General features: G+C 36.0%; 1 protein-coding gene across 1 annotated transcript in view; it reads left to right on the top strand.

The window, feature by feature from the left end:
• Positions 1–1,771: 1,771 nt before the first annotated feature.
• Positions 1,772–27,399, top strand: part of SEMA3E (semaphorin 3E) — a 259,711-nt gene continuing 234,083 nt past the window's right edge. Inside the window, exon 1 of the mRNA XM_047753502.1 lies at positions 1,772–2,513. Within this exon, the coding sequence (XP_047609458.1) occupies positions 2,399–2,513 (115 nt within the window). The 5' untranslated portion in view covers positions 1,772–2,398. The remainder of the gene's footprint in view (positions 2,514–27,399) is intronic.

Raw genomic sequence — 27,399 nt, forward strand, 5'->3', positions numbered from 1 at the left:
AGGGATCGAACCTGTGTCCTCATGTATACTAGTCAGATTTGTTTCTGCTGAGCTATGATGGGAACTTCCAAAGTACATTTTTGAAGAACCTGAAGGAGCTCATTATTCTGGCATGTACTTTAAAACACTCTAACCTAATCTGAAGGATGACATGTAAAACCTGAAGGTGAATTTTGGTAACTAGCTGTAGGTATGTAACCAGCATTCATAACATTTATTCCTGCATCAATATTTAATGGTGTGAATTCTGTATCTTAATGAAGTGGTTGTAATGTCTTACATGGCCTCAGTTCCACAACAGGGTTAGGACGGGCTCTGTACAATCCTAAGTGGAATTTTAGTTGCATGAGTGTAGTCTAGCCATATATTTATAATAAAAGTTATATGCATCACATTTATTTTTCCTGGAATCCTACTGTTAGATAACACATATAAAAGCTGCTATTTTCTTTCTAGTTATTTCAGTTCTGGAATAAAGTAAAAGAGGATTCCAAAGGTACATTGTAACACACTTAGAACTGTAACTCATCAGACTGGCTTTTAAAATATGCAAGCGCCTACAGAGACCACCCCAGGTTAAAAGTATCTAAATACTTCATGTTGCTTTACTGTTAAATAGTGTTTAGAGTTTGTTATCTTTTGTAGACCTTTGGAAATCTAATTATTTATAATATCCAGTGACATTTACATTTTGCCAAATATACTCTGCTTTGTAATAGAACATATCATGCTTAGGAAAATGGGTAGAGAACTGGCTCTACATTTGCTTATATATAATGCAAAATATCAGGGTAAACTGTGTTATCTTTTTGTTATACAATAATTACATGATTTTAAAAACATTATTTTCAAGAAGTATCTTTAATCATTACTATTTAAAAGGAAAAGTTTTCATTTGTTTACCATTTAACTTTCATCCATCAAGTCAAATATCCATTCAAGTTATTGGTATCTTAAAATAATACCATTAATTTCCATGCCATCAGCTACAGAAGTGTTTGGTTTAGTTTTTGAGATTGATTGAAAGTAGATTGTAAAGTGATCTATTGTATTAGGCTTATTTACACAAACATAGTGTCTTGGAAAATAAACTCTGAGAACATATAGCAGTTGACCCCCAAGGTATTTTATATCCTGGGTTTTCTAATATCTGCTTTACTGGGAACTGTCCCATAGAGAATTTTGACTTTACCACAGTTACCTTATGTAGGAAAAAAATTACCTCAAAAGTTAATTATTCCCAAATTTGAGATGAAATGTATGGCTTGCTAATTAAGAAAAGGGAGAGAATTTGCTTTTGATTTGAAGAATTTGCCTGCCCAAAATAATATCTTCCTTTTACCCTATCTATGAAACAATCACTGATAACATTTTTTTAAGGCTCTTGAAACACGTTTTCCTTACACAAGTTTAAAATATCATTCCTAAGATGCAAAAAGCCATACTTGTTAAAAAAATATATGATTTCAGTGTAAACGCTGGAAAAAAAATCAATTTGGGTCCTGGATGGTGACAAACAGATTGTTTAAAATGAATACATTTATTCAAGAGTTAATCTTAATGAGTGAGCATTTAAAAGCCCTTCCTGACACTCCATCCTCATCTGTTATGTAGTCTTAGGTAATCAGCTTCTGATGTATCATTCTCCCTCCTGATTCCCTCTTCCCCATCAACATGCGGACTTCCCTCACCCGTCGGTCGCTGAGTGACGAGGACCCAGTAATACTGGGAGGGCGGGTGGACCAGGGCACGTGGACCAGAAACACTTCCTAGAAACAGCAAGTCCGCTGTTCAACCCTGCCTGAACTTTACCAGTAAACAGCTCGCTGACAGAGCCGGCATCCCCGCTGGGTGGATCCTGCAACTCCTAGAGGGAATGGCACTTCTTGTTTTTAATTAGCAAGGTGAAAGGTGAATTCAAACTAGCTGTTTGGCAAGTCGGTGCAAGAGGCTGACTTCTGAGAGGCTTCAACGAGCCAGAAGAGAAGAGCTCCACGGGGGAAGGCAGTGCTTGTGTTCGGGGTTGGGTTTTTTTGTTTTGTTTTGGTTTTTTTTTTTTTTTTCCTCTGAATGAACCGCTTGCAGAAGTGACTGAAAAAAATATATATATACAGTTTCTTCCTTCCACCGGTAGAGTTACTGAAGAGAGCTTTAGGCAGGACATGGCTGTGAAGACTCCCTCCTTGGAATGTCCTCTTGCTCCCGGCTTATAAACAACTGTCCTGTGGAAAGGCAGGTTTTACATATCCAAATACAGCCTGACAAATGGCACTTTGGAACTGGGCTTTCTGATGACAAGGCGTTCGATTTCTGACAAAGCCTCTCGCACGCTGCCCCTGGAGGGGAGTCCTAAGTAGAACTCACCCCGCTGAAAAGTGAGGACTGAGCGGCAGGCAGCATGGCATCGGCGGGGTACTTGATCACCTGGCTCCTCTGGGGCTACTTGCTGGAGCTCTGGATGGGAGGTCACGGCGCTGACACCTCACACCCCCGCTTACGCCTGTCACATAAAGGTAGGTCATCTTTTTCAGATCCTTTTTTTTTTTAAAGGAAAAAAAAAATGAGTCTTTTAACGTATCTTTGGTGTCTTCCCAGACCCTTACAATGCACCTGAAAAAAATTATTGCAGTGCTGAGCTAAGCTTCTAAGTGCCTCTAATGAACGTGTCATACTTACCACAGCTGAAAATAGTGTAAGACCACAGGCTAAGTTGGAGATGTTATTTTTGTCTTGTAAATATTAGGTTTTGTTAATGAGAAGTTCACTCACTAGCAGACACAACAGAAGGGGGTGGGAAGCAGGTTGTAAAGAGCCTTGAAGAGCTGAATCCACTAAGTTAGCAGTGGGTATTTAAATACCAATGTGTGTCTGTTAGGGGAAGCAAGGATGTTAGGGAAGGGCTCTAGACATAGAGGTGCAGTTGGCTTTTTGGTGTTTTGTTGTTCATAATGGGGATGAGAGGAGAAGAAAAGAGAATTCCTGAGAAGCAAACTGATTTCTTATCCATGATAACTAAGTCATTACCATGTAATTAAAATGACTAACAGCTGATATAAATTGCTTTCTAATTAAATTGATAATTAAAAAATTTTAGTACGTGGGCAAAAAAATCAATCTTTGTGAGTTGATTTATATTGATTAAAATATTAGAAACTATTTACTAGCATCTCTTTAATGTAAATTCATATTGCTTACCTGAAGATCTGTTAGAGAGTGCTTAAATATATTTTATTCTGAAACTATGTCTTGTAAAGCAGCATTTAGTCATAAATAAATGATCAAAAGATAGCTTTCTCATCAGGACCAGTAAAAGCCAGTCATACGTAGGTTTGATGACTCTTTCTGTAAACAAACAGACAACAAATAAAACCCACACTCTGAGAAAGTGACTTTAATGACAAAAGTAATTTGGAATAAATTTTCAGGAAAGAAGTTCTTATTATCACTAACCATTGAGACAGATAACAGATGCAATAATGAGAATTACATAAGAACTATTTTTCAGCTGTGTGAGCTTTTAAATTGTCCCCCACTGTAGAAGGAAGTTCTGTATTTTTAAAATATGGGTATAACCTTTACCAGAAAAAGGGAAAAAAAAGAAAGGACTCAATTTCATATGACAGTTAATTTTTTGTCTTTTTATTGAAAAATCATCAATTAATTTTGACTATGGAACTTTCTCATTTTTAGGATAGCTAAAATCAAGGGACATTTTCTTAGTTTAAATAGATTTCCTATAACCCTCCCCAGTAGATAACATAAATTTAAGAAACACATTGACACTGAATTTGTAAAGTATTTAAGCTACAGTACCTAGCATTAACACAAGTCATTTGATTTGGGATGTTTCATAGTATGTATCAAAAGGCATATTTCTAAGAAATTAATATCAAATATGTCTGAATGTAAAAATTTGATGTAATGGAATATGGAAGGATTTCAGAAAAAAAAAACCCATAATAATTGTTTTTCTTATGTAGACAAGTGGATAAGCTGCCACTTTTGGAAAACTACTATTCTGCTGTGCCTGGTATCAACTTTTATACCTTCATTATTAGGGTATTTGGGCTTTTTTTTTTTTTTGATAGCTCAATATCAGTATGTTTCCAAAGATACCTCATTTTAATATTTCATTAGAGAGCTTATATAATATGGTCAGAGCATACTAGAATGCTAATGCATAATGTTGTCATCATCCTCATGTTCACCACATCTCCCTTAATCAAAAGGATCACTGTAACTGATTTTATGAGTTGAGCTAAGTGGCATGAGAGGACCATTGCTGTTATCTGAGGGTACCCTAGACTGAAACTCCCAGAAGATTTCCTTTTGGCATTTGCTAATCTTTTGATTTAGTGGCACTAGCTGAAAGTGTGCAATATCGTGCTCTTCTACGAAGATTGCGTAGAGTTACCTGAAAATAGAATATTCCCACTTGCACAGTTTAGCTAGCAAAGTCAGTTGAGAGATACACCGGAGATTCAACCTGAAACAGCAAATGTCTCCTGCACCGCAGGTGCCTCTGTAAAAGAGAAGCCCAGGACTGTCAGAGCAGGGACATTCCGTTCCATCAACACAGTATGAACAGCATATTCACCTCTCTATTCTTGGGAATTCATGGACATTTTAGCTGTGTCTGAAAACTAGGGGTAGGATATTTTAGAGTATTATCTTTTGCCATCTTAAATAATATTCCAAATGGTAAAATGTCATTAGTGGATGTATTAGGTGATTAATACTATAAACAAGTGCAAGGTCTTTCAAAATAAGAGGCACTATATATCAGTAATCTAGAACCTCCTCTGCACTGAACCCCAGCAGAGAAATCCAGTGGTGGCTTGCTAGGTTAATCCAGGGATTCATTTCATAACAGGGATCTAAGCCAATGGGAGAAAGCATTTTTCTTATATCTTCCATTATCAAGATGGTGCTAGACAAGCCTCGTGTCTCTTCCTAATGAGGAAGAACTTTGTGTCATATACACAACTTGAGTTTTTAAAAAAATACCTTTAGAAAGCAGATGCACAAGAGTTGCCCTTTATCTCTTTCCTCCCTCCTTCTCTATCTCTGGGAGCAGCATGTTCTTAAACAGAGCTTGAAAGGAGGAGACCATTAGGACCAAAAGGGAGAAAAGACAAAGAGGGAGAGAGACAAGGTAGAAAGTTGAGATCAGATATGAAGCACCTTCTACCCCATTCTTTTCTGCCCTCCACCCACAGTGGAATAATATCGAATTCCTCCCTATTCTTACTGGATATCCACTCCCTCCGATATTAAGCAAATATGCTAACTTAAGGCAAACCTTGTAGATAAAAAAGATGAAATATTTACTCTTGTTGAGGCAGTGTGTATATCTTTTAATGTATTTTATAGGTACAAGATAAATTGGGTTGACAAAGAAAAATATACAAAGATAAAAATGGCAAGATTCTGTCCTGCCCTTATAAGAATTTTCAGTCCAGATTTGAGTTGAGATTAACTATATCAGACAAGAATTTAAAAGTTTATGGATAGTTAAGAATTTATAGTCAACTTTATAGCCAATACACCTAAGAGTGTAACATTGGTGTAATTAATACAAGTTTATAATATTCTACTCCAAGGATTTCTTTGAAAATAGCTATGATCTCATGACAGAAATGAAGGAAAGAGAGAATTCAGGGAGAAGGGACCTGGTGGATTCAGCCACATCCCTCTGTTGATGTCTGTGTTCTCTCCTTATCTTTCACCATCCTGCATTATCGAGGTTACAGGGAAATGAAAATAGTCTTGTTGATAATGGAGCTCAAAGAAGAAGAACAAAAAGAACAAATGAGTAAAGCCCATGTGAAAGAAAAATCCCAATGCATGTGGAAAGCCCCAGAAATTCTATTAAGGGAGGTTCTAGATGGGATAGAGCCCATCAAAGACTCAGTAAGGAACTTTGTATGTGCAGAAACCAAAGAGAGTAGTTACTTAAAAGTAGGGGTTTTTCTTCCTGGATGTTTGGTAAAGAGATAGTTAAGTAAGGCATGAATATGGCAGAAGATTGTGGCTAGAATATGTTGATATCATAAATGTAGATTTGAACATTGATTACATATACGTATTGAACAAGGGATGGAAACTGTTTATTAGTCTTTCTGTATTTGAATATTATAACCAGTTAAATACAGATTTATCATAGTTCAGAGAGCTCAGAATTTGAAGGCCGAGGTCTCTACTCCAGCTGTAGTCCTTCTGCTTATACAAATGGTAATTATCTGTGCCTCAGTTTCCTTAATTTGAAAATAGGGGTGGTGATAGTATTTTTCCTATAGATCTCACTGGATTTTTGAGAGAATCAAATGGAACAATACTATAAAAGTACTTCATAACCTAAAAATTATGCTATTAATATTTCTTGAAGACTGAGAAAACTAGAATGTTGGAAAAGAACCCGTTCTAAACAGAAAAAACTCTTGGAAATGGCTTGAGTTGGGATATCAGTAGATGCTAGTACAATGCTGGTGTAGATGACAGCAAAACTTGGTCTTAATTTGCATAAAATATGTGCTTTATCCTGATTGCTTTCACTCCAAATCCCATCTTCATACCTTTGACCTCTGGTTATAATAATTTAGAAGATAATTACATTATCTGTACATTTTCCAAGATTCATGGCCAGTATTTTTGCAATAAAAGTGTGCAGATATCCATTTATTACACATATTCACTTTACACCACACATTTTAGAATTTTTTCTATTTATATGAAAAAAAATTACGATAGAATTTTAGAAGAGCACAATGATAAGTGAAAGTTTTAGAGTTCCTGTTGTGGCTCAGTGGGTTAAGAACCCAACCAGTATCCTTGAGGATAAGGGTTCAATCCCTGGCCTCACTCAGTGGGTTAAGGATCCAGCATTTCAGCAGCGTGGCCACAAGCTACAGTTCCGACTCGACCCCTTGCCTGGGAACTTCCATATGCTGCAGGTGTGGCCCTAAACAAACAAACAAACAAATATGTAAAGTTTTGAATGATCATCCTGGAGGCTGTGGAATTTATTTTACTTTCGGAGCAATTTTTAAAAAGGCAGTAACTGAGTCAGTTGTTCCTGACCCAGCTCACAGCTTTGGTTTCTCAGCCAGTAACTAAGTATTATCAATAGTGACATTAGTCACACATCCCTGTGTGGTTAATAAATAAAAACTGGTCATAAGGCATGATTCATAAAGAAAGCAGTTAAATAGGACCCAGGGGTAAATACAAACCTCAATGCCCAGAGCTACAAGAGAGGGAGTCAGTGAGAATTAAGTGCTGGCTTTATTAAGAAACAGCTTATATTGGGGGAAAAAAAGGTGCTACTAGGTAGGATGAAAGGAATTACAATATGTTTTGTTCAGTTTGGTTTACACAGAATATACTGGCTGTGGAGCAAGTCCATGTAAGTGTTTCAGATAACGCTATTCTTATATATTTATATTTGTTTCATACCGATATTGCCCATGCATCAGAGAAATGCATCTGTATACACCAATGCCTGTGAATGGTTCTATGAATTATTTGGCTCTTAACTGGTTGTTGGGTATGACAATGGGAAAACAGTTATATTTAGTATAGAAATAGGGTGAGGGAAGGTCAGAGTTAGGAAAAGCAGTAAACAGAATTTATAAATGAATGAGGCCAACTTTGGAATAAAAAGTATCTGTCACAGAAAATTATGTTTTCAGAGTTTTATGAGTACCGTGTTCTATGCATAATATAGAACCAATACTTGTTCTTGACTTAAAAATATATGTAAAAATAGGGTATTCTTTCAAAAATTATTGCTCTATTATCATGCTCTCCACATCAAATTTGTCATTTACCTTGAGGATATTTCATAGAGAGGGCCTCTCTTTCTGTCTGAGATGAGATCACTCGGTGGCCCCATTTCTCTGACCACATAATAAAGCACTAAACATCAAATTAATGATTGCTTGTGGATATTATTCTTAACAACCTGCTGAGTCAGTTTTCTTTCATCATAGATAATCCATTAGAATCATCCTTGGGAGTTCTCAATGGGAGAGCATGCAAAGATTTACTCCTTTATCTTTGTATGTAAAACTCTTACGTGGTTGAGAAATTTCATCTGCCAGAATCCAGATATGGCACTTTGCATACATGCATGGCCCTTGATGCACAGCCACCACAGGATTAAAGTAGTCTTGTAAGTTTGATCTCAGAGGATTTAAAATAAAACGAAACTTAAATTGTACCACCCACAACATATTCCAAAAGCTACAGAGTAAAGATTTTAGTTATTTTCTTAGTTTCAATAGACAGGGCCAAATGCTGTTAGTCTTCAGCATAAACATCTGACATTTTGGAATATTATGTAAGTTATACAAAGGATGATGGTTATTTTAATAAGAAATTTGTTGGTGGTATAGTTTTAAGTAACATTTGAAGTGTAGGAGAAACTATCAATGTCATTAGTTATTTCTTGGACTCAAGCAGCATTATGCTTTGTGCTCACGTAAAGGATGATAATGGCAAGACTGGATATTTTATAGCCTGGATTATCTGGACTGTAAATGAATACTTTTTGAACCAAGTGTCACAGTCTCTGATATTGGAGAGAACTGTCAGTTAATGTGATGATTTCAAGAATGTGGAATTGGTAATTTGATTTCATTTGGCCCTAGTGGTGGCCAAGGCAATTGACTACTCAGGACGTTTGCAGCCTGCCTTGAGTCTAATGCCTCCTTCGGAATATTCCCACCATTAGGCCCCACCGCTCTGGTCATCTTGACTCTACAACGAGTATGGAAAAGAAAAAGATAAATTCAAGATGTGCTTGATTTCTGTGGCTTAGAAATGTATTTATGCTTCTAAACTCTGAATCAGCACTGCTCTCTGTTCAAGGACATTGCTCATAGCCTTGGCACAATTTATGTAAATAAGTAGTTTATATACACACACACATACACACACACACAAAGTAGTTTAGGCCCAAGTATTATGAAATAGTCTCACATTTTAATGTCAATGTCCTAAAAGCTCTAGACTTTGGATGAGACCTACCTAATTTGAACCTTGCTTCTGGCTGAATGACATACACAAGTTACTTATCTTTTCTGAGTATGAATTTTCTCATCTTTAAAATGGGGTAATATATAACTTGGAGGACCCTGAAAGAATTACATGAGATAATGCTAATTAGTGTGGTAAATACTTTACCCTTCTGAAGCTTTTTATAAATTACTCAATGCATCAGAAGAGGTTCAGGGAGAATCAGCCTGCTCTGGTTCCTTTTTTTATTCTAAAGGCAATTGTGAGTTAATTATTAACTTAACAACTTAAAATAAGGGTAGATCTTTAATCATCAGGGTTTTTTTTACTTGGAAGCAAAGATTTTTAAAATGAAATCCAGCTCTTATTGGAGTAGATGACTAGAAGAAAAAGGATGTTGATCTCTCTTAGGCTTGTGAGTTACCATAAGTTTTTTTTTAGGTAATTTAAGGAAACTTGTAACTTGATCTGATGGTACCTTGGAGACAAGAGACCAAAGCTATTAAATAAATAAAGTTGCTAACAAAGGTAATTGTAGACCCAGCTTTGTAAGACACAAAAGAACAGATATTGCTAAGACCAGATCACACTATCAAAAGTTGAACCAGTGTCCTGTAACCAGCCATCAGCTCAGCTTCCTTGTTTGCTTTGAAAGTGAAAGAAAGCTTTCTATTCCACCTTCCTCTGGACAAACAGGTGAGGTGTCTGCTGCAGGACATCTTTCCTAGTAGATGTTCAGTAAATGTTCATTGATTGGGTATATGAATAAAAATGAATGATTTAGAGCAGTGTTTTTTAAGGAAGTATCTGATGTGGGGTTAGGGTGAAGAGTGCCAAGGAAACTAAGGAATCCTGAACAACCATTTATGACTCCTTTGGTACAGCACACATGAGAAAGACTAGAGCTTTCTCTGCCTTTTCACCTTCTTTCCCTTCAGAGCTGCATTGTAGGGAAGCAGCTGGGGCCTCCAGACAGCACCCCCACAAGTCAGCTATATTTTCTCATTTGTAGTCAGTGTTCTTTCTTAAAAAAAAAACAAAACAAAACAAACTACAATTACTCTTCTGATGCTCTTGTCACTTCTGGACAGTCACCACAACCCCTTCCTTTTCTTCTCTTATCACTTCATTCCTTGACTTCTCTGTGCTCTTTTCACCACCAACCCCGTCTCTTTTTTCTCCCCCTTTTCTTCTTTTCCAGAAAGAATTTTGATTTCTTCCCTACCTTAAACCAAAAGTGGAAGGAAAACACTTTAAGGGATGATATCTATTTATTGGTCTTCATTTTACTTGAATATTTATTTTGCCTAATTCAATGGCTAAAAAACATGAGTTGTGAATTTAAAAAAAGTTTAATTGCACTCACTAGGCATTCAGAATTTGTTGAAGTTCATGACTTAGGAAATAATTGAAATGTTAAATAAATAGCTCATTAGCCACCTGGACAACTTGTCCTCTTTGTCCAACCTCTTTTTCCAGGGGGAGGCTGATATTCACAGAACCATGGGATGTTGGGGACTGGGAGGGGAGAATTAGGGTACAGAGCAGGGCAGAACAGGGCCTTCCAGCCTGTCCAGTCTGTGACTAAACTTGACTTAAGTGCAGGAACATTATGTAAACCTAGCTATTTCTCTGTAGTTTGAGTTTGTTTTCTCTGAGTTATGATTTTTAACTCCTTGTCACCAGAAGGAAGAGGGGGTTTATTTACAGGATAAAGCAGAAGAGTAGCATCCCTAAGGATATGTCTCAGTGGTGCTTTTAGGTGGCTGGATTACCTCCAGAACCAGGAAAGATAAGCAGCAATGAAAAAGGAAATTAAAAAAGGGAGGTCAGCTGGAGACACTGACCTTTTCCCTCCTGACTAACTTCCTCCCAAGAAATGAAGGGACTGGAGGAGGACTTTAAATTCAAAGCTCAAGATATACTGTGAAACTGGACCTGAAGAGGAAATGTGCCAACAGCATTGCATATAGCTATTCAGTTCTCCCAATTGCTTTTTTTCCTAACCCTGAGTCAAAAAGCTATTATGGAACCTGTGATTTCAGAGATCCTTTCCAATGCTAGAAATATAGGACTCTTTTCTTCTTACCAGACCTAGTTTTTCCAACACACTTTGAACTCTATTTGGAGACAGCATGTTCTAGCAGAAAGAGTATGTATGGATTCACAATTTTAAAATCCTGTATTTGAGTCTGCAGTTTATCCTATTTGATGTTGTCTTATTCTTGCTAAATCATTGAACTTCTGAGGCTTGATATCCTCATTTGAATTCAGGGACTAATTTCTATCTCTTGTGATTATTGAGGAAAATTAAAATGTACCATGGAGATGGAGGATCTTGTGTAAAAATGCCTTATCATATTCTCTAAATAATGTAGTTGTTTTTAAATAGATTTTAAGATCCTTGAGGGCAAGGAGGATTTCTTGATGAGATCCCTGTGGACAGAATGAAATGACTTAATCCAGTCATTCCTAAAGCTTGTGGATATTTATCTACTGAATGAAAACAAAACAAAATGTTGCTGTTTTGGCTTCATGTTATGGTCAAAATGATAAAATGATAAAGGCTTACTTCATTAAGAAGTAGAGCTACTGCTAAATCATTAACCTGAGGAAGGCTCAGTTGAATTTCATTGCAGAGGAGATGATATTACGTATGATTTTCTTCTGTTCTTCTTCCAAAGAAGGGCAAAGAGGAGACAGAGCTGGGATCAAACCAGCGCTGTTCAGTGTGCAGGACTGTCAGCACCAGCATCCCCTGTGAGCTACTGAGTCAGGCTTCTTGAATCAGTCATTCTGGGGCTAGGAATCTGTGTTTTAATAAGCCTTGCAGAGTATTCTTAATGCACACTTGAGCATGAGAAACACTGGCCTAAGTGTCATGATGCTGCAAAGGAGGATCACTTTCATATTAACTTTTTCATTTTTTCCCCTTTTAGGTCCATCACCTAGGTTAAGGGTGTCATTTAATCAAATTTACAAATTATAGAGTTGATCTTCATAAAGATGCTTAAATTTATAAATAACCAATATACCATTCTCTACCTATTATCTTTTCTATTGGATGATATATGTGTGTGTGTGTATATATAATTATCAATAGAAATTTAACATATGAATTAAATTTCTTTTAAATGATTATTGATGGCATAAATTGTGACACATGGTGCTATTATTGAGTTCAGATAAGAAAACATCTAATGTTGGTAGATTGTAGAAAAGCCTTTTGTAAGATTCCAGTTGTTCTTTATGTCTCAATGGAAAATTGTCTTGCACTAATGAAGTTAGTCTTGCACTTCATTCCTCAGTTACACATCCTGATCTTTTCTTTCATGGATTCAGAAGCTTCCATATCTTTTTAATATTTATTAATTCAGTCATTCACTTATTGCTTGGCTATTGTTGAGCTTCTTGATTGTGCTAATACTGAACATCATGCTAGGAATTTTAGAATAAAACACACAGTTTTTTAAATGATGTGACATCCTGGATGATCTTTTGGACAGTAAGAAGATATTAGATCAAAACTAAAGAAATCTAAACAAAGAATGGGTTTTAGTTAATAATGATGTATCAGGATGGAGTCATTAACTATCACAAATGTACTGCACTAACGTAACTCCTAGTAATAGGGGACACTTGTCATGGGTGTATGGGAACTGTCTATCCTAGCTTCACAATTTTCTGTAAATCTAAAACTATTGTAAAATAAGAATTTTATTAAAACACACACACACACAAATGAGCAGTGCCTCTAATCAAACCCTTTCTCCCAGAAGCTTAAGGTCTAGTTGTGCAAAGAGACGTCATGATTAAGCAGGATATTGTTGACATATTAAAGTTAGAACAAAGTGCTGTGGAAGCATGGAGCTGGGAATGAAAAACCATGTACTCATTCTTGGAGCTGAATACGAAGAACTTGGGCGAGAATAATTGAGCAAAATGTCTATGCATCTTGTCACCGTTCCTGCCTTCTTTTCACTGCCATCCCCACTGCCTATAATGTGCTAGAAACTCACTTACCCGTGGACATCTAATCATCTGAATTCCACTGTGTCCATAGCATGACTATTGATATTATAAATGCTCTTTACTATGTTAAGTTGCCCTTATTTTTATAGGACTTTAAGGAATTGTCCTTTTCTTTGTGAATTAATGCAATTCATGAGTTGATTTTTAAAGTTTTGAAAGCAAGTATATTGCATTTTATTGTTTGCATGCTTAGAGTCTAACAAATTTAAGATACTTAATAAGTTTATTTTACCTGTTGCCCTTAATGTATACAATCTAATTATATCTATTTGCATTAGTATTACAAATCTTATTCTTTTGTCTGATGCTACATATAAATAGATACCTAAAAAAGATGGCAGGGAATGAGGTGATGGAGCTTGGGGGGAGCCTTCTGAAGTCGGGAAAAAGGATGAGCATACTTCTCTTCTGCCCCGACTCCAAAATATTGGGCCTTAGTTTGGCTTCAGCTCTTCTCTTACAAAAGCTCTGAAGAGAAATCCAGAACGGCTTTGAAATTTTTTATAAAATATCCATATTTTATTGAAAGGCAGTGGGAGGCCTTGGCAGAGAGTGGTTTGAGATCACCTGGGCCTTCACATGATCAGTGTCACATTTCAATCACATTTTCTTCCCATTTGCCCTGGTTGTGATCTCCCGGTGTCCAGTGTAGGATCTCTTCATGTCTAGAGTGATGAACAATGAGAAGAGAGACAACTAACACATGAGGTCAGTGGCAAAGCAGAAAGCAGAGGCAGGAAAATGTATAACTTATCCTACACCTTTGTTTCTAAGGAATGCCCCAAGTGACCAAAAGCAAGAATGTTCTTTGTTTTTATCATTTTATCCCTGTGTGAATGTTATTTTATAAATAATTTGACTATGCTGTCTTTGTTCTATGAATTTATTATTTGAAAAGCATAGCTGTAGGCACTAATAGAGTGAGAAGAGTAAACAATGGTTATAAGTTTTATAATTATAAGTAGTTTATGTAAGGTATTTTTAATGTATTTTCTAACCCAAGTTAATTGAGGAAAAAAACAAGTGAAAATTTATCTTATTATGATTCTATTATATATAAACCTTATAAAAATTGACCATGTATTTTGCAACGCTGTATCCTTGAGTTTTTTTTTTCCTTTTAGCACTATACAAATTAATCAAATATAATACACCTAATATGAAAGAGAAAATTAGTGGACATAAACAGAAATGTCAAAAAGGAAAGTTAATTCAGAAGAAAATACATATTTGTCACTGCCCCTTACTACTTTAAGGAGCAAATAAATGTGAAAATGGGAGGTGCTTATTTTATTTTTAGAGACTAAAGTCAAATTCTCAAAATAAATGTATAGAAAATAAGATCATTTTGATTGTTTTGAGCAAAGCAAAAATTATATTTTTTAAAGAAAATGTTGGGAAAGTAATGGAAAATAAAAATTGAAATATCTCCTTCATTATGGACTAAACATATAAGTAATTTTTCCTCATCAAAAGCAAAGTTAAAAAAAAAAAAGAAAAGGAGATGAAAAAGAAATTTCAAATTTGACATTATCACAATGCATAAATGTTACACATATTTCTGGTCAGATGAATGATATCTGATACTTTATAACTGCTTAGAATGGGTACTAGAATATTGAGCTTGCTGGCAGTTTAAGGGTCTGCATAAACTTGAATTAACCATATGGTGTGTTCTTAGAATAGTCATACCAACCCATGTTTAAAATTTAAATTTAAAAGAAAAAAAATATTTTTCAAAGTCAAATGTTCGTAATTTAGTTGTTAGCATAGTCAATTATCCATGTAATTGTGCCTTCCCATTAATAAAGGAGCACAAAATATTTTGTTTTTGTTCATCCAGAATGATGAAAAGAAAAGACAAAATAGGACTAGGTCATACCGGAATGGATATCATGAGCCTCTCCCAAAATATCAATTTTATTTCTGTATTGTTTCAGTTATGAGAAGTTAATATGTTTAAATTTCAACATATTAATATGTTTTGATTTCCTAAAAAATCCCCAAAGCAAAATAACCTTGTAATAATATTTAGATAACTAAAGGAAGAAGAAAAATATTAGTGAAGTCAATTATGCTTATAATTATAAGCTTATAATTTTATCTTTGTCATTATAATTCTCAGAAATAAGACAAAAGTTATGTACTGGGCACTGCTTTTGACAGATTTTTTTGCCAAATGTTTTTTACTTGCTCCAAAATGTGTATGCCCAAACTGAAGCCTGCTATATTTTAGGATTGTAGAATTTTTCAGATCTGCAGTAAAAACGAAGTCTCTAAGACTTAAAATCAATAAAATTAGACAAGAATAAAAATTAAAAATAAAATTAGGGAATTGATAACAATGAGTCTACATACTCAGAAACACATAGATGCCTTTTATAATGTTAGTCTCAGAGGATGTAAAATAAATAAAATGCTATGATTTTACTATATGCAGTGATGTTTTGGAATATATGACTACATTTACTAGACATTTACATTTCTATGTTAGTGAACTATATAATGGCAATTTTTATTTTGGATTAGATATGCCTTTTATCCTTTTCAGTCTGCTAATTTATTCCCACTACATAGTTAGAAGAGATCTTGATATTGCTTGATATTGATATTCATTTTTGAATGTCTGGAATACTGGTAATATGAGAAAATGTATACAAAATGTATTATTGGTAAATTTTGCTCTTGCTGGAGTAAAACTCTTGCCAGACAAGACTCCACTCTAGGGAGCACCCTCCCCGTGAATGGTGAGTGGTTTTGTGGGTACTGCAATTTGCTTGCCGACAGCACTGCTGCATTTCACTTCTGAGGCTACCCCAGCCAGGCTCTGAGTTTCCATTCACACTGCTAGCCACTGAAATTTCCCTTTGTCTTCACTGACGATTTTTTTTCCTCTTAACAAATAGTCCCAGCTGCTACTGCAGCCGGTTGCCCACACTCCCCCATACTGCTCCTGCTGAGGATGGCAGCCAGAGTAAAGAATAACAGCTGGGATTGGCTTACTTTGGCATCTGAATAATTTTGGGTGGGTCCATTCCTAACTTTATTATTTCATTTAATTTACTAATCTTTCCTTCTGCTGATTTTTTTAAAAAAATTGGTAAACATTGTTTTTCTAGGATGTTTTCTTCATCTGGTTGTGACCCTTTTACACCTGGCTGCTCAAAATGGTTCGCTTTACACATGGTTAGTTTTTCCACTTTTAAGTACTGTTTTGAAAACCAGTGCAGCAGAAACAAATGTATTAATGTAATCTTCAACATGTTACCTAACCTTTTTCTGACTCAAATAACACCTGTGTCATTGATAAGGGTTCAATGAATGAACATCTGAATGCATGTAGAGTAGTGCCTGGAACTTAGTAAATGCTAAGTAAGTGATAGAAAGTCAAAGGGAGAGAGAGAGGAAGGGAAAGAGAGCAGAAGGTAGCACATGAAAGCAAGAGTGGAGCAAGGGGAGGGGAGAGAGAAAATGAAGGAGGGTGAGAAGCAAGGAAGAGGGAGGGAGGGATCCTTGCTGGAATGTGGAAAAACCAACAACTACACTTACGCAATGAAGATCTGTATTACGCACTTAGCATTTTCTGTATCTTATTCCAATCCCCTCCCCCCCCATCAAAATTAGAAGACTGCAGTTTAGGAAAGCTTGTAAAATGTAACCCAAATCGGAGAATTTGATTGATGGTTGGAAGTTTAATCATCTAATCATCCAGACATGTGGTCAGACATTATCTTTTTTTCATTTTTTGAATTTGTATGTTCTCCTAAAGAGGGAAATCACTACCTGACAAGAAGTTCCACCCATTTTTTAATATTGTGATAAGGAGAAAGTGTTTCCATACCTAATCCCAAATCTGACTTTTTAATCTTGTTCTACTTATAATGCCGTAAGGTCCCAACAGACCCCCAAATGTTTAGAGATAGTTCTTGTGCCTTTAGGTGATGCCTCACGCTATGGTTATGCTGACTGATACCAGTGTCCTGATAAGGCTCCTCTTTGCTAAGGTACCCTTAAAATGGAGCTCTGTAGTCAACACTCAAGGGGTGCCTGCCTGGTTCACAAACAAATGGCACCGCTAAATGGTGATTTGTATTTAGTAAAGCCACCTGAGTTGACAGCAGTTTATTTGGCAAATATTCCAACCTATTGGTTTATGTTGAGATTGCTGTCACTTTTTCTAAGGGTTTTTCACATAGATGCTAAGCCAGCTCTTTCCTTTATTTCACATGTGTGGTTTATTTGTTAAAGTAATCCCTGTCCTCCTCTCTCCAGTGTAGAATGTGGATCATAAGCAGAGAAGCAGCATGTGGTGCCCTGGAAAAAGACGTGATCTCTGGAGTGAGACATTCCTAAATTCAAAGACTATTTCTGCTATTGTGTGTTTTTGCTTAATTTTCTTAATACCAGTGTCCACATTATCTTTAAGAATTGGTTAGTGAGGAATGATGAAACTTGCATACATTATAGAAAATCTTTTCAAGTATTTTTTCATTTTAAAATACACATTTTGTGGGCTAATTCTAAAATGTCAGTATTTAGAAGAAGTATAACATATTTAAGACAAATTTTAAATTAGAATATATAAAATATATGCTTTCAGTTTTCTGGGAAGATAGAGACCAATAAATGCTATTGCTGATTTTCTCTATAAATATCATAAAATAATTCATATAGTTATAGTAAATGAAAGGTTCATTTGAAATTCTTTAATATGAAAAGATAAAACACAATCTTTCTTCACTGTTAAAATAAACAGGAGGCTTTTAAATGTCTTGACAATTTTTATTTAAAAAGAATCTGGAATGGTCACCACAACAGAATGGCAGAATTAAAATACCACCATAGCTGTGATTGCTTAATTTTGTAACTTTAATTTGTTGTCATTTTGTAGATTTGCCAGTCTCTCTGGGTATTTGTAGAAAGTCCTGTGATTTAAAAAATGAGGCATATGATTTTTCAGAATAATTTTTTCATTAACTCCTTGTAAGTCAAATAGTAAGCTCCAGAAAAATAATTATCCAGACTTGGTGTTAAAAATATGCAACATTAAAATTAAATTTTTAAAAAACCTATATATATATTTTTTTTAACCAAACTTACTTGTTTTAGTAAGTTCTGATCTGTTCTTGCTTTAGGATTTACCTTACCAAATGCTCTTTTCCTATGTTACTATATTAGTTTATGATCTGTTTATACTTTCTCTAACTTTGAATATAGAGGAAGAATGACTGTAAGAATACTGCTGAGTCAGATGGTCATTGAGTCCAAAGAACACTACATATTCATTGTTTTTTAAGTGACTTTATATTGGTCTGGTCCCCTAATGTTTTTATAGTCCATCTGCTTTATTATAGTCTGCTTCTGACTGATAGCTTATTGTCAGTCCAAACTACTCTTCATACTACAAGCAGAGTGATCATTAAAAATGCAAATCTTACTCATTTCAACTTCCATCAATAAATCTTTAATGGAAGAATAGACATGGCTTTTTAGAGAAAACACATACCTCTTGGCATGGTGCATTAAGGCTTTTTGCCATCTGAACTGTGTTTACTTTTCCCTTTCTTTTTGTTTTGCATCTTTTTTTGAGTTCCAGTCTCCAGTGATATTGGGCTCCATGACATTTTGCACCCTTTCAAGCTTCTTCATGCTCTGGACCTTTGTACATTGCTTCTGCTTCCAAGAATGCCTTTTCCTTTTGTCTCCATCCTCCCCATGCTGCTTACTGCTTGTCTGTTCATTTTGGGGACTCAAATTAGACATGATATACTTTTGCCTGTCTTACTTTAACTTCCATAGCACTCCATGCATACTTTATAATTATTTACTACACTCCAATTGTCTCTACTTGTCTATTAGGTTCACTAGGATAAACTCTTTAGGAGTAGGGACAATATTTTATTCATCACAATATCACAGACACATAATATCTAGCAAAGAGTAAGAACTTAATACATATATGGATAAGTTTGTTGTGTTATGATCAGCTTGTCTTTTCTGGGTGCTCATTCTGCATGAGAAACATATGGGAAAACTACAGTTCAATGGCACAAAAGAATCATTCTGTACCCTGGGAGCCATAAATAGCCTGTTCACAGATCACTCCAAATTTCTTCACAAACAGGGTATCCATAAGCTTAATTATTTTTAAGTTGGTATTATTTTTGTTGCTGTGGAAGAATACTTTTAAAATGCAACTCTACTATGTATGAATTCCAAATCAGCATCTTTGGTAAGATTTAGTAGATGAACAGCCTTTTAAAAGCCCATCAAACACTGGTTTACAGTTTCCTCTTTCATAAAATCACTTAGTTACCAATACATCTAAATTATAATTTCTGGTAAAGGAAATGGAAGCTCTTCATACTCTATGACATGGTTATGGAAAAATATTCGTTGGGGTTAGTTTCATCCCTTTATATTTAACTTCCTTAGGGCATTCATTGGCTCTCATGTATGAAATGGAAATTGGTCATTCTCAAAGGATAATTACATACAAATACCACTGCAAAATGAAGATGTATAACAACATAAAACAAGAAAAATATAAAAATATTTTCATGATGAAAAGAAATTATTTGGCTACAATTTTTTTTTTTGTCTTTTTGCCATTTCTAGGGCCACACCCACAGTTTATGGAGGTTCCCAGGCTAGGGGTCTAATTGGAGCTGTAGCCACTGGCCGACACCAGGGCCACAGCAACGTGGGATCTGAACCTCCTCTGCAACCCTCAGCTCACGTCAACGCCGGATCCTTAACCCACTGAGCAAGGCCAGGGATCAAACCCACAACCTCATGGTTCCTAGTCGGATTCATTAACCACTGAGCCACGACGGGAACTCTAAAAATATTCTAAATTATACTGAAATAGTTTTCACTTTGTTTTTTCTATTGAAAATAATTATTCTTAGCACATATTTTGATGTTTTGAGCAAATTAATTTTGAAGAGGAAGACTGTAAAGGGTATGAATTGGAATTTTTGAAGAATGTTTTTGGACGGAGGTGGGACGTCAGATCTCATCTAGGCCTGTAAGGACAGGTCAGAGTTTAGTAAAGAAAAAAACAAGGAGGAGGGCATTTCTGGCTCATGCAAAGACACAAATGGTGTGAAGGTTGTAGTAGATTTTCAGGAGAAAGCTATGTTTTTTGGGAAAAAAAGTAGCAGATACCATTGAATAAGTAGACAGGGGCATTTTTATCAGATGCTTTCCTTCTATTAGAAAACATTGAAGTCTGACAAATTGTGGTTTTTATAAAAGAAGAATTCAAACATAGTTTTTTTTCCCTATTCTGGCAAAATATCCCATCGTAGAACCAACTATGTTTAACATGGGCTGTATGGTTTTTCTTTTTCTTTCTTTCCCTCCTTTTTTTCTTTTTCAGCCACATCCACAGCATATGGAAGTTCCTGGGCCAGGGATTGATCAGAACTGCAGCTGCAATCTGAGCCATAGCTGCAGCAACTTAGGATCCTTAATCAGCTGTCCCACAGCAGGAACTCTATTTGATCTAGAATGTGCTTGTACAAAAATTAGGAAATGCAAAAAAAAAAAAACAAATTTTCTTTCTTAAGTAAAGGAGATCGTAACATGAGTGACAATTGCCCTAGCTACTTTACAACCAGGTATTTCTATACTGTATGTCACAATTACTGCCATAGTTTGAAATGTTCTTGCAGTATGCATACTCCCACTTGCCAGAAGCTTAAGAAAATAGACACATATAATTAACAATAGCTGTTTCCCCCCATCTGAATATTATGATTGAAATCAGAAAACCATAGATTTGGAAAGGACATCACCAGACTAACTCCTTCATGGTCTAATTTCCTCAAGGGTGTACATTTAACCTACCACAACACAAGTACTTTCTGAGAACTGCCCCCCCACCCCTGTTTCTTAATCAAATTAATCTATTTTTCTAACTTTAGGCAGGATTGTTTAAAAACTTTCCTGATGAAAAAAAAAATCCATTTAATAAAGCCAGCCCTCTGGAGTGAGAGAGATTGCATAGCAAGTTCTTAGTACTGAGCAAAGCTTATGTTTAGAAAGCTTACTGAAAATAAATTCTTCATTATATCTGAGGTATCTCCCCAATCCTTCTTCCATTTAAGACCATTTTCTCTTGTGCTGTGTGGTTCACTGTGTTGTAGAATTGTTTTATAGTTGCTCAAATCTGCCTTTAGGTGGGAAAGGGTGGGTGTACGTGTACAAACCTCTCCCAAGCATTACAAACAATAATGGAGATATATAAACTGTGCATTATTAAAGTTATTCTTTTTATGACCTTAGGAGTTTCATGTCATTTTCACCTATAAATCATTTTTCCTTAAAAATAGAAATATATTTCTTCTTTTACCAGCTTTTAGGAGCCCCCTCATTCACCCATGGCAGCCCATTTTTTTTTCCTCTGAGCTCTCATATTTTCCCTGAATACTTCTTATCACCATTTTTTTTTTTTTGCTTTTCCTTTTTAAGGCCACAACTGTGGCATATGGAGGTTCCCAGGCTAGGAGTCCAATTAGAGCTACAGCTGCTGGCCTAATGCCACAGCCATAGCAACATCAGATCTGAGCTGCATCTACAACCTACACCACCCCTCATGGCAACAATGGATCCTTAACCCACTGAGTAAGGCCAGGGATCAAACCCACAACCTCACGGTTCCTAGTTGGATTCATTTCCGCTGCACCACAGTAGGAACTCCTTATCATCATTGTTTTATTCTATCCCCAGATCCCTCAATGCCACACTGGCTGCCTAGTAGGGGGTTTTGAAACAAGCTTATATAAATTAAATGCTATCCATAATGTAAACTTTATAAACAGAATATTCACAACTTAGAACTGTTTAGAAGCGTCAAATCTCAAATTAGGGCTAACAGTGGTAGTGATTTCAGGTTCCTTATAGAGATAAAAGATATTTGGGTCTCAGAGAAGCCCTTAGAACAGTGCTGGACACAAAGTCCTCAAGTGATATCAGCTACTGTTATTAGTGATGGTAAAGATGACGATGGTGGTGGTTTTGTCTAAATGTGTCAGAGCAGGAGCTGTATCTCATTCAGTTTGTGCCTCTGCCGGAAATATAGTGCTTTGTTCTATTCATAGGTATGTTCAGTGCATGTATTCATACATGTATTCAGTAAGTATGTATTTGATTCAGCCAAATAAGATCCTCTGAGAATGGACTTATTTACAAAACAGAAATAGATTCACAGTCACAGAAAATACACTTATGGTTACCAAAGAGGTGGGGAGGGATAAATTAGGAGTTTGGGATTAAAATATACACATGACTATATATAAAATAGATTACCAACAAGGACCTACTGTGTAGCACAGGGAACTGTACTTAGTATCTTACAAGAATCTATAATGGAAGAGATTGTAAAATATATATATATATGTACACACATATATATGTAACTGAATCACTTTACTGAAACTAATACAACATTGTAAATCAACAGTACTTTAATACAAATTTTTTTTTATTTTGAAAAAGAAAATTTAAAATTAAAGAAAAGAATAACAGCCGTTCTTGCTGTGGCACAATGAGATCAGCAGCATCTCTGGAGTGCTGGGATGAAGGTTCCGTCCCTGGTCTGGCATAGTGGGTTAAGGATCTGGCATTGCTGCAGGTTTGGCATAGGTCGCAGCTATGGCTCGGGTCTGCCCCAGGGCAGCCAAAAAAGAAAAAAAAAGAATAGTAAAAAGTTACTTAAGCATTTACATTCTTGTGAAGAATCACTTGAACAATTTATGAGTCTTTTAATTCTTCACTGGGCACATAATAGGATTGCACATCCCTACCTATCCTTGGAAGTTCATACGGTTTTGTGGCTAGCCTTGGCCAACTAAATGAGGTCAGAATTGACAAATGCCACTTCTTTACAAAAACTTTCAGCAACTAAGACCAAGAGTGTGATTTGTCACATTGCCTTTTCTGGCCTCAGCAGTCACAAAAGCACATGCCAAAATGGAATCTGTTACCCTGGGTCCCAGAGTTACTTACCAAGCAAAGTCCCACTTGAAGATTTGCCTTGGATACCTAAACTGAGCTAGAAATAAATGTCTGTTGTTTTAAGCCCCTGAGATTTCCAGGTTTTTTTTATTTTTTTATTACAGTGTAACCTGTCCTCTCTTGACTGACAATTGGCAACACATTTATTTGGGAAGAAAACATTTTTGCTCCTAGACATGACTAAGCAAACTATTTTCTCCTCACACAAATAAATTATATTCAGGTTCCACTCCACATAACTGATTGTGCCATGCCAACTTTCTCTACACTACATGTGGTGAAATTCTTTCCTTACAAGGAAGAAACACAGCATCTGTTGTATTTGAACAGGAAAACAGCTTCTGGCTGGCTGTCCACAGTGCTGAATCGGGAATAAAATCTGGCTGGCTGTTTATCTCCTGTATTTTAGCACTTTGAAGGAATATGAGGAGCTAGACTTACCTAGATGATGGTATCTTATACTCCTTTCTTCTCTCAGCTTTTGCATTAGAAAGTGTAGAGTGAAATGACAACTCGCAACAGGTATAACTGTTAAATAATCACTTGGGACTTTCCAGGACAAACATAAAAACTCCTCTGTCTTAGTAACAGAAAAAAAGACTGAAGGATGGAGCAAATAACCCTCACTTCCTCAAACTTGGTAATTATCTGAGAGATTCAACCGTATTTCTGAAATTCTTGTTTTCCTGCATTTGCATATGAATATTGCTTTATATTTTAAATGCTTTAAAAGACACTATGTCCTTAGAAGTCAATTTTGTTGCAATTTTTTTTGGTAAATGATTACAGAGAAAATTATATTTCATATTCTCTAATGGTAAGGAGTAGGAAACTGGGATGAAATATATGGTTCTAGTGACAATGAAGAGATATATGAAAAATATTGTTTTTAACTTGTTTACATCATCCTCAAAGGAATGGTCTTGAGTTTATTCTTAATTTTTTGCATTAGTTTTACTACCTTGATGTTAAGAATAAAAATTATGATAAAGAGTTGACATATGGATTGTAGAATAGAAAAGACTATTAAATGCAGAAAAATACAAATAATCTTCATTCAAAAGCTTTGTTAATCATATTCATATGGATTATTTTTAAGCCTGAGTTCTTGTTCTCATATTAGAATAAGTCTGTTTCTGTGTGGATGGTAAATATAGCTCATTGTTAGTTCAATTTTAGATGAAATGAGTAAAGAAAGAGTACTTTCTGCAAACAGTAGTCATTTCATATTGTTTTGTGGTTTACACTGCTCTGTTAAAAAGAGTATGATATTGTTAGGCCTCTTTTTAATAAGCACTCATACAGTCTGATTCACAAAGGAGAATTGACAGTTCCTTCCCATGTTTTATTTCTGTATATCTTAGATTGCATTCTATGTGCTGTCTTCATATTGACAGGAGGGTGGTGAGAAGGGCAGGATGGGTTAAATGGATTAATTGGGAGACACTTAAAAACACAATTTCTATTGGTTTCAGATTTTAGCGTAGTCATGAAGTTAGGGTGCTTCTTCCAATATGAATACAAACTACTCTTTCAAGTATTCACTATGTGCTCAATGATTTAGATGCATCATCTCAAATCCTCCAGATATGCTTATTCATATTTTATGAAGAAGCTGAAAGAGGCTCAGTTGTTTAAATGCCTTGCCCAAGTGAAGCCATGTAGCTAGCAAATGATAAAACGATTCAAATCCAGTGTCTGTACTTTTAAAATACAGCAGGCTGAATTATGGATATGGGTTTTGAAGGATTATTTCCACTTAGTATATCAAACTATCTTTCCCAATGGGATATAGATTAGTCTTCATTTTATTTTTCTACATGAAACATTAGCTTTTGTAACACTTATATTCTCATGATGGAGAGATCTTGTTTGGGAGTTACTAAAGAATTTGTTACATAAGGTAAGAGTATACCAATCCCAGAATAGACATTTATGTGTTTTACCTCATTCTTAATAACACTGGAGCACTCTGTTCTTTAAAACCCAGGGTTAAAATTAGGCAAAGAAGGTTTAAACTGGACAAACATACAATTATCAAAATGTACTGTACTTTTAGAAAGGCAGTGGAGGCTGGGAAGGTATTTTCTTTGCTTATTTTTCTCATCAGAAAAAGCTGCAAAAAAGTCAAATTTTGGCTCTGTGACCTTGGCTATTTTGCTACTTAAGTCTCAGAGATCATCTTTAAAACACACCTATATCCTTCATAGGATTGTTTGAATATAATATTTAAAGCTTAAATCATAGTGCTTATCATAGTACAACCTAAAATTATATTTATGAGAACATGGGAACATACTGTTAGAAGGAACTCTATGAATATTATTCTTTAGCTCTGAAAAATATATATTATTTTTGAAAATGTTTTAATTTTTTTCCCCAAATTAAGTCAGAGGCTAAAAACACACATCCCAGAGACTAGGTATATAGAACCCTGTCTAGTGTGTAGTGTCCAGTTGCAGCAGGTACTTCTCAGATACCTTGTCTTCCAACCCAGCCATCTGACATACCCAATTTTTTTTGACAAATGCAGTCTTTAAACAACAGGGCCATTCAGAACCACTTCCAATTTTTCATAAGCTCTTCCCAGAGGATCTGTTTGATTGCCTCAAGAATCTCCCTTTTGGTTATGGTTTTTCCGTGGTTCTAGAAGGTCAGTAACTGCCTCCGGGCTAGCCCCGTCCAGCTGCCAATCCTTCAGAAAGCCCAGTGCATCTAAAACCCAGGAGCAGCCGCTGAAGTCTGGGTGGGTTTGCATTAGGATTTTTCCCATGAAATTAAAAGAGCCTTCTTTTTTCATCCACTTCTTCCCAAAGGCTGAACTGGCCCATTCATACTCCTTTTTGGTTGGAGTACATGTTGTAGTCTTTTTTAAGGAAACTGTAGTCAGTGAGGCAAATGAAATACACATGGAAGACTTAATCCATATACTTCTATCTCAGAGCACTGATCTAATGATTGATTGATCTATGCCAATAAATGCACACACTAGTTGTTGAGTAATATTCTGAATAAAAATCAGTAAAGCAGGTTAAGGAACATAGAATATGTCAGTGGTTCTATTTTATATAGAGTGATCAAGAAGAGTATCTCTGATGATGATCTTTCAATAGAGAACTAAAAGAAACGTGGAAACCGGGGGGGGGGCGGCATTATGGACAGAGAGACTGGAAGTGAAGCTAGAGGGTCATCTTGTCCATTCTAACAGTGAACTAGCAGGGAATAAAAGTGAGAGGTGAAATCAGTGAGGCACATGGAGTGCTGATCTGTGGGTCCTGTCTGCCATGCTGAAGAGTCGACTTCAGGGCTGTGTGAAGAGCTTTGAGTTACAGATGACTTGGTCTGACTTTCACTGCCTGCTGGATAAGCAGATAATAGACTTCAGAAGCAAGATTTGAAATAAGGAAACCAGTCTGGAGGTTATTTTAATAGTTCAGGTAAGAGATTTTACTGATGGTATTGATGGGGCAGAAAGAAAAGATACTGTGGATGTTAAAAGTAGATCCAGTAGGATTTGGTGATAAGATGTTATGGGATATAAGAGGAATAGAGAGGCCAAAAATGATTCTAAGGGTTTTGTCCTGAACAGCTGGAGTTGTGGAGTTGCTACTTGCTCATGGAGAAGGTTGCTAGAGGAGCAAGTGTGATATTCAGAGAGATTGTGTGGTAGTTGGGTGGGGACCTGAGGTCAAGTGGTGTGGTCATTAAAGGTGGGTGATATACAGTCAACTTGCCTGGTGATGGAATGATTTAGTGAATGGGAACAATTGATGCTGCAAAAGAGGGAATGAAGTGTCTGAGTAGGTGAGATATGGGACTTATTAAAGCAGAGCAGAGGCTAGGCTATGATAGGAATGCAAAGGGGCAGCAGAGTATGGGGGTGTTGATGTGGAGCATTAGGGAAATTTGACAACATAGGAGAACTTGGGTTTTCTGTCCTTATGACTTCTAGTTTCTCAGTTGTCTGTAAAAAGCAAGGTCCTCCACTGTGGAAGAGGAAGGTGGGGAGAGATGCATTTCACTTTGCTGGGACTGCCCTAACAAAACACCATAGACTTGGTGGCCTAAACAACTGAAACATTTTTCCCCTCAAAATTCTGAGGGCTAGAATTCCAGGATGAAGATATCAGCAGTGATTGTTAGAGAAATGCAAATTAAAACTACTAAGAGATAACATCTTGCACCAGTCAAAATGGCCATCATTAATAAGTCCACAATAACAAATGCTGGAGAGGGTGTGGAGAAAAAGGAACCCTCCTGCACTGTTGGTGGGAATGTAAATTGGTACAACCACTATGGAAAACGGTATGGAGGTACCTTAGAAAA

Source organism: Phacochoerus africanus, chromosome 11 (genome assembly GCF_016906955.1).
Source record: "Phacochoerus africanus isolate WHEZ1 chromosome 11, ROS_Pafr_v1, whole genome shotgun sequence".
Taxonomy (NCBI): Eukaryota; Metazoa; Chordata; class Mammalia; order Artiodactyla; family Suidae; genus Phacochoerus; species Phacochoerus africanus.